Source organism: Xyrauchen texanus, chromosome 17 (genome assembly GCF_025860055.1).
Source record: "Xyrauchen texanus isolate HMW12.3.18 chromosome 17, RBS_HiC_50CHRs, whole genome shotgun sequence".
Lineage (NCBI taxonomy): Eukaryota > Metazoa > Chordata > Actinopteri > Cypriniformes > Catostomidae > Xyrauchen > Xyrauchen texanus.
Genome location: NC_068292.1, coordinates 14,237,535 through 14,253,164, shown reverse-complemented (window position 1 = coordinate 14,253,164; position 15,630 = coordinate 14,237,535). Strand labels below are relative to the sequence as shown.

Genomic DNA, 15,630 nt, shown 5'->3' with positions numbered 1-15,630 from the left:
ACCTCTTAAATTAGTGTGTAGTAGGCTGTAATACAAATATCAATAGTAGATAAAAGCTTGAATAATCATATTAAAAATACTGGTAACTGATGGTGGTGGAGGAGAGTCCCCTGTTCTCTATGTAAAAGCGTTTTGAATGTAGTGTCAGAAAAGTGCTATAAGTGTAAAATTCATTCTTTCTCAAAGCGAGTAATATTTTGGTTTTAAATATGTAATAGAATAAGACAATATCAACATGAAAATAGAACATTATGTCTCCATCTCTGAATATCTCTCAGTCATGATCACACAGAGGCAATGTTCAGGTAAGCCCAAACCATGAGATTCATCCACGTAGAAGAGCAGTGCCGAAACCCAACTTGTGTAATGTGTTCTTCTGAAAACTGCATGCAATTTTAGATTTTAACCACAGATGACGCAAGAGAGCACAAAGTTCCATAATGCAGCTTTAGGTTATTACACTTTTTTGCCTTGTAACAAATATAGGTGTCCTAAGAAATTTTATACATGTTCACTTCATTCAATGCAACTGTTGCTAATGCCAGAACTGTTTTTAAGGCGGGGCTTAGTGAAGAATCAATTGACATGTCATTGCAACTCTTACAGTAAAGAGGAAGATAATAAACAACTCAAGCCATCACACACTGCCTTGCAGATCATGTTAACACAAGCATCACATCTCTGCACACAAACACACAGCCCTCTCACCACTTTGTTGGAGTCTGTGGACAGGCCGAGTGCTTTCTCCAGACAGGAACGATATTTGTCCATACGGATGGAAAAGTCACGGTAGCGTTTGTCCACCGAGGCCACCCACTTCTGAATCTCACTCGCATGGGAGTGGCCCTTCTCACAAAAGCCATCGGCCAGCTGGATCAACAACTTTACCCGCTCTTTGGTTTGCTGGAGAGAGAGAGAGTCAGAGACAGAGACCTGAGCTGAATCCACACTTACACAGATAAGAGTGTAAACATCATATGGAGTCCTATTGTGCACTCCCATGAGGGCCTGTGACTTGATAAACCATCAAGAGGCATGTGGTCACTGAAAATCACAACTGCTGAGTAACTGAATAATCTTTGCTTTCAAGCGATAGTTAATCCATAAATGAAAATGATGTAATAATTGAATCACTCTCATGGTGTTCCGAAACTTTACTGGATGTGCCATGTTCAAAGCCATTGTAAAATAGGTCATATATGCACACTTGTGACCACAATGCACCAAGAAGTACAAACAAACATGGTGTACACCCACCTTGGCTGTGATCTGGAACTCCTCATGTTCCTTGAGCAGTTCCTGTGTGTGGTGTATAGTGGAGCCTGTGGAAGTGTGTGTGGACAAGTAGAACTCTCCTGTATCGTGGATCCACTCCAGAGCCTGCAGAAAATCCAAAACCCGTTAATATGATTAAAGCTGTGTCCGTGTGCGCACTTCTGCAAGTTTTTTTTTTTTTTTACTAGCGCAAGGACAATTTCAGACAAATTCTCAGAAGAATAGCACGACCTCATAAAATCACATTCTGGGGACATACACACAAAATAAATAAATAAATATATATATATCTATGCACACACACACAACACACACACACACACACACACACACACACAGGCAGAATAATTTTTGGAAAGAAATGGGTACTTTTATTCACAAAAAGTGACATTCAACTGATCACAATGTTGTCAGGACATTAATAACATGAAAAATTGCTATTACAATTTGAAAAAACTTCTTGAACTACTTCAAAGAGTTCTCATAAAAAAAATCCTCCACGTGGAAATGGGGTCTGTCTAGATTAGATCAAAAATGACTTTTTTCAAATAGTGATGGGGCTGTTTTTTTACATCAGTAATGTCCTGACTATACTTTGTCATCAGTTGAATGCCACTTGGGTGAAATAAAGTACCAATTTCCTTCCGAAACAGCAAAATCTGTACATTATTGCAAACCTTTGGCCGCCATTGTGCACTCAGGGATTTTTTTGCACCTCTGTTGATCTAGTGTTCTGAATGTAGCATCATTCAAATTCAGTAGTTTTTAGTTACCGATGCCAGAAATGTTGTATTTACAGTCAGCCATGATTAATGTATTCAGTCAGTAAAAGTGTCAAATAACAGGACGGTTAGTGAAATTAAGTGAGAAGTATTCGGCTGGTCATGTGATCTCAACATGGCAGGCCCAAAAAGGGGAATCTCTCCATGTAGACTAAAACAACTTTTATAAGGGTACTGTACTGCTTGAATTCTTCATCTCTTGATAGTCATCATTATTTTTTTTAACTCATTATTTCAAAATTAAAATATATTTTTTTAAAAGAGAAAAAAAAATACTGAGTGCACCTTTAAAAGCAGATCTGTGTATATATTTTCCCTTGTGTCCACAAGAGGGTGTGAGGTGTCTTTAAGAACTCAAGGGTATTCTGAAACCCTGTTTGATTGCAGAATTCACTTCATTTTCACTGCATCAAAACAGCCAGTACTAATAGGCTTTAAACTTTTATTTAATTATTTCTGTGATTAATTGAATGTTGGTAACATAAAAATAAAGATATTGTCCAATTGAAAAGACTGTTTTGAGCAGCTGTTTCATTATTATAACCGCTTCAGCCCTGGTCTCCTGGTAAACAGCAGTGCAAATGTAGATTACACACACACCGGTTTGATCGCATGACTCAGGACGTGATCAAACCGATCTGATCATAAGTGTGAACTTAGCGAAGTTACCGCAACAATGCATTTGTAATTGGAATTTTTCAGAGAAATGGTAAATCTGTAAATGTTAAGAGAAAGCATTTAGGTGAAATAAAGTGGCACTAACCCGTGTGTATTCTGCAATGGGATGTGTCCGAAGGGTGTTTATTAAGGTTGCTGGAGTTTCTCCCTTTGGTTTGAAATCTGGTCTCATCAGCCAAAACCCAAAATAATTCAAAATCTCGCTATGTGAATTGTGTTGTGTAAAAAGCATCTCACTCTGCAAAATTTGTATCCATATTATCCATTAGGAGACATGGCCGCCAAATTAACGTGCTGTGATTCAGACGTGTAGGTTTGAAGCTTGGGAAAACCACTCATTGAAAAATAAACAATACCATATAAGGGGGAAATTATACACAAAATTTTGTGCTCTTAAGGGGCACTTCGTGAAGGGGAATCCACTCGAAAAGACAATTTGTTTATGTTATTGCAGACATAGGTCTGATTTATATTAAGGTTTTAGTGAAAATAATATTTAGTACCGCACATTCAACATAACTTACTGTACTACCGTTTTAACAGTACTACCATTTAAAAAATACCTGTTTTGAAGCTTTAGTATTGCAATACTACCGTAGCATAGGCCTACCGTGCAACCATACAAGAGAGTAAACTAGATAACCATGAACAGAATACAGAGTTACATCTGTGAAATTGTCAGCACTGATTAAATCTTGAAAAATTGAAATTCCAGTCAAAGTCAAAATTCATTTTCTGCATTATTCTTTTCTGGTTTTGTCAATACAACCATTTGCTACATCCTATTTTGAAGGAGTTACTTTCTATTATTGTGTTATCAATTTCAGATTCACTCATCCCTTAATGACACCTAAAAACAAAATGAACTGTGGTTGGTTGCTTAATGTCAGTCAGTCCTATCTAAGTGGGAAGTATTTGGCAAGATTAAGATGAAAAATGGACCACACTTTTTGTCGATACTCAAAAGTCTGGCTAGACTATCTGTATGCAGCACCGGCTTTGCACTGGTCTAGACTACTGGCTAGATCGTGTTTGAACCAGTACTGACCTGTTTGGCGCTGCGTTCAAACACCACGTACTGTTGACACTGATCCAGCCTCCTCTTTCTCATGGTCCAGAAGTGCAGAACCCGGTTCTCCCTCTGCAGCAGTTCATTCAGGATATCTACAGAGCACAGAGACAAAGAATCAGAACCACACAACATACCTGAATGCTGGGGTCACATGAGCCACATGCAAAATTACAAATGATACAGTCTGAGATTTTTCCTACAATTTCCTACAAAGGTTGACTCAAACATGACATTTTTTTTTATCATTTACTCCCCCTCATTCCATCTAAGATGTGTATGACTTTCTTCTTCAGCAGAACACAAAGATTTTAGAAGAATATCTCAGCTCTGTAGGTCCTCACAATGCAAGTGAATGGTGGCCAGAACTTTGAAGCTCCAAAAGGACATAAAGATAAGTAAACATAATCCATGAGACTGCAGTGGTTTAATCCATGTCTTCAGAAGAGATAAGATGAATGTGGGTGAGAAACAGATCAATATTTGAGTCCTCCTGTACTGTAAATTTTCCCTCCCTGCCAGGTAGGTGGCGATATGTGCGAAGAAAGTGAAACAAAATAAGAATGTAAAAGTGAAGATTAATAATAAAAAAGGACTTAAATATTGATCTCTATTTCATCCACACCTATCATATCGCTTTAATGTGCTTTTGGAACTTCAAAGTTCTGCCCATCATCCACTTGCATTAAATGGACCTACAGTGCTGAAATATTCTTCTAAAAATATTAATTTGTGTTCTGCAGAAGAAAAAAAGTCCAACACATCTGGGATGGCATGAGGGTGAGTAAATGATGAGATAATTTTTAATTAATGGTGAACTATCCCTTTAAAGCTAGCACAGGACCATAGTTCTAAACACTTCAGTCTTAAATGTGGTTTCATGTAATAGTTTAACCAAAAATAAAAACAATTATTTCATTATTCTATGACCCGCTCCAAACCAAATTATATTGTTGCACATTTGTTCCCTGTGGAAGCATGACAGCCCGTGGTCACTTTGGACTATCATTGATTGAAAAAGATGTGACGCGAAGATCCTTAAAAATTCTCCTTTTGTGATCCACAGAAAAAATAACAGCATATGGCTTTGGAACGACAAGAGGGGAGTATATGATAACAGAAATGTCCTTTTTGGATTAACTGTCTCTTTAAAAAAAAAATAAAATGAGAATGTAGTCATACTCTTGACTTGCTGTTCAGGGGCTTTGACATGTGCAAGCATTCCTGGCATATTCACACTGTTTCTGTGTAGATACTTGAGGAAGACATCAGCGTTGCGTCTGGCAAGCGTGCATGCCTTTGGAGAAAATAAGACTCAATAAGAATAAATCTGCAATTAAGCACCAAATCTATCACACTATCATAAATAACCTGAGAGCATGTGCTGCGTACCTTGAGAAAGGCTTCTTTCTGCTCCAGATGTTTACTGATCATGGGCGTCACATGGTCAGACTCTGAGTTTGGTCCCAGTTTATCGATCCCCCCACACCAGTCCTCCTCTCGCTTGTATTCCTGCTCTAAACTCTCCAACACACTACACACCTGCAGAACACACATATGAAGTTACAAACAATAACATGACCAAACACACAGATACCAAGCAAGGCAGCTATCAACTGAATTCATTGTTCAAAGAGAACTGTTGTATCGCTAATATGACGTGGCTATTGAATAAGAAAAAAATTATTTCATAATAATCTAAAATCCATTCTGAAAGCAAAAACCTTCCAATAACCTGAACCAACATTAAAATACAATGTTACAGTATTGATTTGATTTTATAGGTAACTACCAGAATTGGTCACATTGTGAATTTATTTATTCAACTTCAGTGTTTTGACATAATTGAACAATATATTATGGTTAGAAACATATTTGCCTTAAAGTTTAATAAAAATATTGCTCTGAATATCAATTCCAGGGGGAAAATATTTCCCATTAAAATTAAAAAAATAAACATTTTTTTACAGAAAATTAATAGGAACATAATTATTTTTAATATAGTTTTTTACAATTAAAACGTACACACTATTCAAAAACATAGTGTGCTTTATTTACGAGCCACATTTCCTTTGAGTATGTCCCCATAAGGAGGCACCTCAAGTGCTAAAGGAGAATTATGTCACATTATACATAAAGACATCCACACCTGCTCTGAGGTCTTGTAGAAGGCCACTGAGGCGTTAACCAGTTTGAGTCGGTCTTCCATCTTCAGCATGAGCTGCTGCCAGTGTGACGCCACTTTCTCTGCACAGTCACGGATCATGTCCATGTCATAGTGATTGGCCTGCAGCAGAGCCTCCGCCTTCTGCTGCACCTGCAATGCACTCTGATGGGTTTTCTGCAGAAAAATATAGAGAAAGTGAAAGAGGATAAAAAGAGATGAAGTAAAAGAAAAAAAAGTCCAAAAGTTGGTAAAGCATATTTTAAAAGGGTAATTGTCAATTTTAAAGTGTTAGTGTTTAATTGGTACCTCAATGGCATGCTGAAATTGCTCATGTTCCCTCTGTAACTGCTCTGCCTCCTGTAGAGAGCTGGCTGTGATGAGACCTGCATTGAGCATTGACTCCCCATTACGGATCCAGCCCAGCACCTTAAACACACACACGCACGCACACACACGCACGCGCGCACACACACGCGCACACACACACACACAAAAAACTATATTGACATATCATGATTTTTTTGAGACTGTAATCACTCACAGTGATTTCATGAGATGGGTTGCATCAGTGGTGAAAGTGAGAGTGAATTCTTCTCTGGCTGCACCTTTAGGGTGAATTTCCACGCCGTCTCCTGACACATACACTGACTCACTGTACACACACACACACCTGCTTCAGTGATGATACTCTACCAGTGACTGATAACGCAACCCTGCTTCTTACATAAACACATTAATAAACACATAGAAAATCACCACACAGGCATATACCAGTGTTATTACAGTTTGGAATTCATTTTTTATTTTGTTCTTTTAATTTAGAGTTTTTATAACTCTACCAGGTTTCCCACTTTTTTCAAGGCACAATTTTCCAGGACATTTTATATGCCCAACAAGTGTAATATTTAAGCAAAAACGCACATGTCCATTTAAATTGAGCTTTTATTTTGGCGTTTCTGTTTTTTTTTTTTTTTTTCATTCGTTTCGTCACCTCCAGATAAGCAGTTTGCTCCATGGTCCAGTGTGATTACAAATCCCACAATTTTACTTTGATTAATTGTGCATTAAAACAATATTTTTTCCCCACTATGTCATATGACATGTCATTCGGCATTATATAGCTAATGCCCTTTTTATGACTAGGTTCCATTATTCTATTCGTGTTTAAAAATGAATTCACATCCCCAGGTATTAATGCCAAATCACCATGCAACCAACCCAGTGTGAATTTTCAAATCAGTGGTCTGACCGTCATCGTTGTCTAAATGTATAACTGAAATGTTTTTTGGTGAACATGATACCAAAGTTAGATGTCAATACTTAAACTATTTCAATGGAGCAAAGCAGAGATGAAAGCAGATGTGCAGAGAATGTATGTGACATGGATTCATTCATGATAGTTCACCGTTGATGTTGTTTCACAATGCGCAGTTGTCAGAAGTGACAAAACTATACGAATTTGTGTATTTGACTTCTATTTCGAGTCCCGATCATTTCCATGTTTTTGTACATGTAACATAAACCTTGTTAGCAACAAAGTCAAAAGTTTTGAGACATTACAAGATATCTAGGTATTTTTCAAATTTTCCATGACATTCCCGTAACTGGAAAACTGCGTCGCAAAATTCCAAGAATTCCAGGACGCATGGGAACCCTGTCTATAACTGTCTGTTTTCATTTGTTTTAGTTTATTCCAGCCTGATCTCATAAAAATTACGTTACCGTGGTGACATTTTTGCAAAACAAAAGTACGGGCTTTATTACAGGCTTCACAGCAGTTTTCCATTGAAATGTCCAGCGTGTGTTGTAATCTGACGAGGTTTTTAAGGTGATTGTTAGATGGAAGTTTTAATGAGTAAAATGTGCCTCCCTGCCCAGTAGGTGATATGCATGAAGAATGGGAACTGTCAAAACCAAAAGAAGAAGAATGTGAAAGTGGAGATTGATAGTAAAAAAGGACTTAAATATTGATCTGTTAGCTATCATATTGCTTCTGAAGTTATGGATTTAACCACTGGAGTCTTACTGAAGGTCTTACACTTATGTGCCTTTTGGAGCTTCAAAATTTCAGTACCCATTCTCTTGCATTGTGAGGACTGATAGAGTTTTAAATACTGAATCTTTGTTTGTGTTCAGCAGAAGAAAGCAAGTCATACACATCTGAGATGGCATGAGGTGTGTAAATGATGAGAGACTGTTGATTTTTGGGTGAACTATCCCTTTAAACACACTCAAACATAATCGATAGTGTCATAAAAGCAAATGAGAGGTAAACGATACAGACATCGTTAACCTGAACCAACACCTAAACCAAACCGAGAGGGTCCTCAAAACAAATGGAATATAAAAAGTGTCGCTTCTGTGACACTTTGGACTCACATATCAGCTTGCGTGCTTGGCTGGGCTCAAACCGAAGTCTTCAAAGTCAAAAGTCCAATCAGGTGAGCTGCCGCACAAGCTTATCACATTGGAATAAGTGCGTAAATGATGATAAGTCTATAATTCAAGAGTTTAAATGTATCTTTTTTCTAATGATATGTCATAGTTAGTGTTTTGATATCATAACATTACAGTGTGTGAGTAATAGTGCGAAAAATAAGTGTTTATAAAGTCATAATCAGCCATTGTAGTCGTGATTTGTGTGAAAGTGAGTAAAACACAAGCGCCTCTAGTGTTCATTTTAACAGGAAACTGCAGAGAAACATAGAACATGGCACGCAAAACACAGTTTATAGACAAAAACTGAGCAATTTGCCCGGTTGCTATGGAGGGTAGAGTCACATGGGGTAACCTCCTTGTGGTCGCGATTAGAGGTTCTTGTTCTCAATGGGGCGTATGGTAAGTTGTGCATGGATCGCGGAGAGAAGCATGAGCCTCCAGTGCTGTGGGTCTCCGTGGTGTCATGCACAACGAGCCATGTGATAAGATGCGTGGATTGACAGTCTCAGAAGCGGAGACAACTGAGACTTGCCCTCCACCACCCGGATTCAGGTAAGTAACTGTACCACCACGAGGACCTACTAAGTAGTGGGAATTGGGCATTCCAAATTGGGAGAAAAGGGGATACAAATTAAGAAAATGAAAAAGAAAATGTAGTTAAAATTTTTGTTCAATTCAATGTTTTTTTTTTCTTCTTCTTTTATTTTTATTTCAGTTAACAAAAAGGTTTTCATTTAGTTTTCATTGACAATAATAACACTGGCACACACACACACACACACACACACACACATTTAGTCTTGTAAAGGTAAACGGTAAATTCAAAACCTTGACTTCACAAGCACTAAAAAATAACTGTGTCCACGTCAGGCCTTAAACCAAACGGGCAACTCGGCTTCTCTAATCATTCTTTCCTCTAGAGCAGTCAGAACAAAAATAAATATATAAATACTAAAATAAACAAATAAATGAAAGGATAAAATGAGATTAGCAGCTGCTGCTCCTGGCCTAGTTTCTCCTCCACATTTCAAACCCAGCACAGTAAAACAGCCCTGTTTCCCATCAGCTCCTGCATGTAGTCTGAGAACCTAAACCACACTCAGTATTACAGTAATGGCAACACTTTATAATAATTTACATAAAATACAATGAAATGCAGAAATCTTAAAAATGGGCCGAAATATATATATATATTTTGAAGTGTAATATTGTTAGTTCATAATACTTTAATCAATGTTTACATATTTAAATTTTAATGTTGAAAATGGACAAGTGTGTAGAAATGACCTATGTGTAATAAAATTAAATAATGCAGAAATAAACATTAACAAAGATTATAAATGCTGTAAAAGTATTGTTCATTGTAAGTTCATGTTAACTACTGCATACAGTTAACTTCCACAACTTTATTGTAAGGTGTTATGAAAGTTGTCCAGTTTGGAGCATTCATGCACTGTTTGCTTGCTGAAAGCAAAGGCACCACCTGTAGACATTACCTCAAAATATTATAAACTTAATTGTCATTGTTGCTGGAAGGCACTGCCTATTATAATTCTATTACAATAATGAGACGTAATAATCAAATATATGTACCAAGGCTTCAGAGGCATTTCTGTACAGAGACATGTCTGACGTTCAGGTTCGGTTTAGCCGGCATTCAATATTCCTGCGTCACTGTATAGGTAAAGACAGAGAAGGAAATTCCACCTCTAAAATAAGACCTCTATTGCTTAATTAAGCATGACACCTAATAAACATGATGGGGAAAGTGTCTGGTTGTTTTGCTCAGGTGTATTAGGGTTTGAAAGAGTGGGTGTTTCAGAGCCACTGTGGTAATTGCACTAAATGGCTGAAAGCTGGAAACATCCTCCACACTGAGAAATCAACAACACCTCAGTACTGTGCTTTAATTACGTACTAACTACCATATTCTGCTGACTGGTTGGTTAAATGTTAGTTTAATGCCTTTTTCATGCCTTTTTCAAGGGCAGTGGTGCGGACCTGAAGAAGAATTTAAACCTGCAATTGACAGATGGCTGGATGGACAAACAGATAGACAGATGGCTGGGGTGTCTGGGTGTTCATGTTACCTGTTTGACCTCAGCCTGTAGGTGCCGCAGCTGTACGCACTGCTCCAGGTGCCGTCTGTGCTGCTCTGCAGCTGTGTCCAGCTCTTGCTGTTTCTCATGCAGGAAATCCAGCAGGTCCTGCACCCGCGTCGCCATGTCAACATCACGATCACACAACAACTCCACACCTGGAAACAAAACATCAGACATATACTATAGAGATATGTCTAACACAAGGGTGTGAATAATCTCTACCAGAATGAAACTGAATCTAGCTTTTGTCATAAAGGTTTTTTTTTGGTACATTCAACAATCCGTCAAGAACACATTTAGGCCATATTTCCCCCGAAAAACAAACCATTGAGAAATTATACTTAAAATACAGAAACTAAAGCCTATTTTAGGACATACTGTGTCTTTCACATTAAGCCATTGTTATGAGAGTTCAGCACAATCTTCCACCCAATTCTCATTACAGTAATGTGAAAAAATTACATTATAGAAATTGGAAATATTTAGACCTCGTGAGAGTATTTGCTCTACTGCCTTTATATTATGCTAGTTATAACGAAAACGTATTTGTTTCCAGACATTAACTTTTTATTACTTTATTACAGTACTGAAAATCTAATGAGAATCATCACTGCAAACAATGAGAATTAAAAACAAACTCAAAAGTAACACCTGTAATATAAAGTAATATGATTTGTTTATTTTTTTATTTTTATTTGGGGGTGACATATGATGCACACATGTTCTAGACAGACATATTACTTTATTTAACTTTATTGAAGTTACATATGCATAACACAAATGTATGTGTTCAGATTTGATGGGATCGTGGATTGTTGGAAATGTAAAAAAAAAACTATTTTTGCCTTCAGAATAACATGCACTGATGAAACATGCACAACAAAAACAGGGACATTTATTATGAAAGTAAAAAGAACCAAATGGAGCACCTAAGCGTAATCAACAACACAAAACATAACTGATCTATAACAAAACCAGCTTGTCAAAAAGCTACCTGGGTCTAAACATTCCTACCACACACACACACACACACACACACACACACACACACACACACACACACACACACACACACACACACACACACACACACACACACACACACACACACACACACACACGTTGGTACAGCTATCATTATGAGGATTCTTCATAGCAATGATTTTTATACTGAAGGAACTACAGATTCAATCCCCTAAACCTCACAAAAACGTTCTCAATATTTACATTTTCAAAAAAACATTGTGTAGTATGTTTTTAAGCTATTTGAATTATGGGGACACTAGAAATGTCCTCATAAACCACATTTATAGTATAATACATAAAAGTCCTCATAAACCACTTAAACCTGCCTCCACACACACACACACACACATACTCACATTTGACACCTGTAGCCCAGAGTTGCATTGTGCTAAAGCTCTGTGTGTGCTCCAGCTTTGCGTTTGTATATGTGCCTGCACAGATGTCCAGAATTGAAATGAGGATTCGTTTTGCTCTCTGCAGGCTGCGTGTGCTGTCAGATGTCAAATCTCGGTGTGTGTGTGTGTGTGTGTGTTTCCAGTGATTTTACTAGGCAGTGTGAGTCTATAGGATTACAGTGCTGGGTTGGGGGGAGAGGAGGGCAGGCTGCCGGGTGTCTACTTGGGTCCACTGTGTTTGGCTTTAGAGTTTATCGTTTAGCTGTGGTGACTCCTCCTCCCTTAAGCCTTTTGTGAACTAAAACACACACACACACATACACAAACTCATCCCTGATGCCTCACTACAGTGATCTAGGGACCGCAATGGTTGGCTTACTAAAGCATCGCACAAACACACTCTGTTCCTCTGTGCTCATGCAAAGATCTTTTACCATTGCATGAGCACAGAGGAACAGAGTGTGTTTGTGCGATGCTTTAGTAAGCCAACCATTGCGGTCCCTAGATCACTGTAGTGAGGCATCAGGGATGAGTTTGTGTATGTGTGTGTGTGTGTGTTTTAGTTCACAAAAGGCTTAAGGGACGTCAACTCACAAAAAAAGTGACACATTAACACAGGACCCTTGACAGACCTGAGTTTGTGTGCCCTGAGTGTGTGTGTGTCCATGCGCACACTGTCACCTGTTCTTCAGTGATGTGCTATAAGAGTATGTGACTGTTTGCACACTTATTAAAAAAGAGGCAATACTATGGTACAGTTGTCCTTTGTAGCAGATGGTACAGAGTAATGAATGGTTGCCATATTCTTGCAGAATGGTATTTAAATTGTACCAAAAGGCACGTTAAAGAATACCATGGTACTACTACTTTATATAAAAATTAAAAAAACATGTTATTACCATGGTGCTAATATAAAAAATAAAAAAACATTATATTACCTTGCTGCCTTCTATTACTGTGGTACAATGTCCCAAATAAATAAATAAATAATAAAAAACGACATTATTACTGTGGTACAATGTCCCAAATAAATAAATAAATAATAAAAACTACATTATTACTGTGGTACAATGTCCCAAATAAATATATAAATAAATAAATAATAAAAAACTACATTATTACTGTGGTACAATGTCCCAAATAAATATATAAATAAATAAATAATAAAAAACTACATTATTACTGTGGTACAATGTCCCAAATAAATAAATAAATAAATAAATAAATAATAAAAAACTACAATATTACTGTGGTACAATGTCCCAAATAAATAAATAAATAATAAAAAACTACATTATTACTGTGGTACAATGTCCCAAATATATAAATAAATAAATAAATAATAAAAAACGACATTATTACTGTGGTACAATGTCCCAAATAAATAAATAAATAAATAAATAAATAATAAAAAACTACATTATTACTGTGGTACAACGTCCCAAATAAATAAATAAATAAATAATAAAAAACTACATTATTACTGTGGTACAATGTCCCAAATATATAAATAAATAAATAAATAATAAAAAACGACATTATTACTGTGGTACAATGTCCCAAATAAATAAATAAATAATAAAAAACTACATTATTACTGTGGTACAATGTCCCAAATAAATAAATAAATAAATAAATAATAAAAAAACTACATTATTACTGTGGTACAATATCCCAAATAAATAAATAAATAATAAAAAACTACATTATTACTGTGGTACAATGTCCCAAAATAAATAAATAAATAATAAAAAAAAACTACATTATTACTGTGGTACAATATCCCAAATAAATAAATAAATAATAAAAAACTACATTATTACTGTGGTACAATGTCCCAAATATATAAATAAATAAATAATAAAAAATTACATTATTACTGTGGTACAATGTCCCAAATAATATATATAAATAAATAAATAATAAAAAACTACATTATTACTGTGGTACAATGTCCCAAATAAATAAATAAATAAATAATTAAAAAAACTACATTATTACTGTGGTACAATGTCCCAAATATATAAATAAATAAATAATAATATAAAAAAAAAACGACATTATTACTGTGGTACAATGTCCCAAATAAATAAATAAATAATAAAAAAAAAACTACATTATTACTGTGGTACAATGTCCCAAATAAATAAATAAATAATAAAAAACTACATTATTACTGAGGTACAATGTCCCAAATAAATATATAAATAAATAAATAATAAAAAAAAAAAACTACATTATTACTGTGGTACAATGTCCCAAATAAATAAATAATAAAAAACTACATTACTACTGAGGTACAATGTCCCAAATAAATATATAAATAAATAAATAATAAAAAACTACATTATTACTGTGGTACAATGTCCCAAATAAATATATAAATAAATAAATAATAAAAAACTACATTATTACTGAGGTACAATGTCCCAAATAAATATATAAATAAATAAATAATAAAAAACTACATTATTACTGTGGTACAATGTCCCAAATAAATAAATAAATAAATAATAAAAAAACTACATTATTACTGTGGTACAATGTCCCAAATATATAAATAAATAAATAATAAGAAACTACATTATTACTGTGGTACAATGTCCCAAATAAATAAATAAATAATAAAAAACTACATTATTACTGTGGTACAATGTCCCAAATATATAAATAAATAATAAGAAGAAACTACATTATTACTGTGGTACAATGTCCCAAATATATAAATAAATAAATAAATAAATAATAATAATAAGAAACTACATTATTACTGTGGTACAATGTCCCAAATAAATAAATAAATAATAAAAAACTACATTATTACTGTGGTACAATGTCCCAAATATATAAATAAATAAATAATAAAAAACTACATTATTACTGTGGTACAATGTCCCAAATAAATAAATAAATAATAATAACAAACTACATTATTACTGTGGTACAATGTCCCAAATAAATAAATAAATAATAATAAGAAACTACATTATTACTGTGGTACAATGTCCCAAATAAATAAATAAATAATAATAAGAAACTACATTATTACTGTGGTACCATGTTAAAAAAAAGAAAATAAATCAGACGACATTACTGTGGTAACGTGTCCAAAAATAAATAAATAAATAAATAAAATGTTTTACTAATTTGGTACCATGTCCAAAAACCATGAGATTACTGTTGCACCATGTTCAAAAGCCATGATATTATTGTAGTACCATTTCCAAAAAACATGCTATATCTGAGGTTCTATGTCTGGAACCATGTTTCTGTAGATCCTCTCATTCTTGTATACAAGTGAGAGTGCACTTACCTGAGGCCTGCACCTCTGTGACATACTGCAGCAGCTCCTGTCCCTGGTGTATGACGTGGAAGGTGAGGTTGTTCATGGTGAGAGCTTTATCTGCGTGATGCTGCAGTCTCTGCTCAGCCAACGTCAGATCTTCAGTGTCAAACTCATTCATCTGCTGTAAGAGCTCCTCATTCCACGACTCCAGGTCTGAGATTACCTACACAACACATACAGGTAGACACAACAACATCATGACAGCTCCAAACTGATCTACATGAAATACAAATGATAAAACAACGACCACTCCCTTTGTCTGTTTAAGATACCAGTAAGCAAAAAAAGGTTGTGAACTTTGTTTATTTCCACCACTGTGTGGAAATACAAGAGCCAAGTTGCCAAAGTAGA

At 35.4% G+C, this 15,630-nt stretch overlaps 1 protein-coding gene across 1 annotated transcript in view; it reads right to left on the bottom strand.

Annotated features, from left to right (window-relative positions):
• LOC127657805 (triple functional domain protein-like) overlaps positions 1–15,630 on the bottom strand; it is a 188,531-nt gene that overhangs the window by 53,247 nt on the left and 119,654 nt on the right. Inside the window, exons 15-23 of the mRNA XM_052146720.1 lie at positions 15,247–15,442; positions 10,501–10,667; positions 6,278–6,397; positions 5,954–6,145; positions 5,197–5,346; positions 4,987–5,101; positions 3,784–3,899; positions 1,258–1,380; positions 709–903 (exon numbers count right to left, since the gene is read on the bottom strand). Coding sequence (XP_052002680.1) covers positions 709–903; positions 1,258–1,380; positions 3,784–3,899; positions 4,987–5,101; positions 5,197–5,346; positions 5,954–6,145; positions 6,278–6,397; positions 10,501–10,667; positions 15,247–15,442 — 1,374 coding nt within the window. The remainder of the gene's footprint in view (positions 1–708; positions 904–1,257; positions 1,381–3,783; positions 3,900–4,986; positions 5,102–5,196; positions 5,347–5,953; positions 6,146–6,277; positions 6,398–10,500; positions 10,668–15,246; positions 15,443–15,630) is intronic.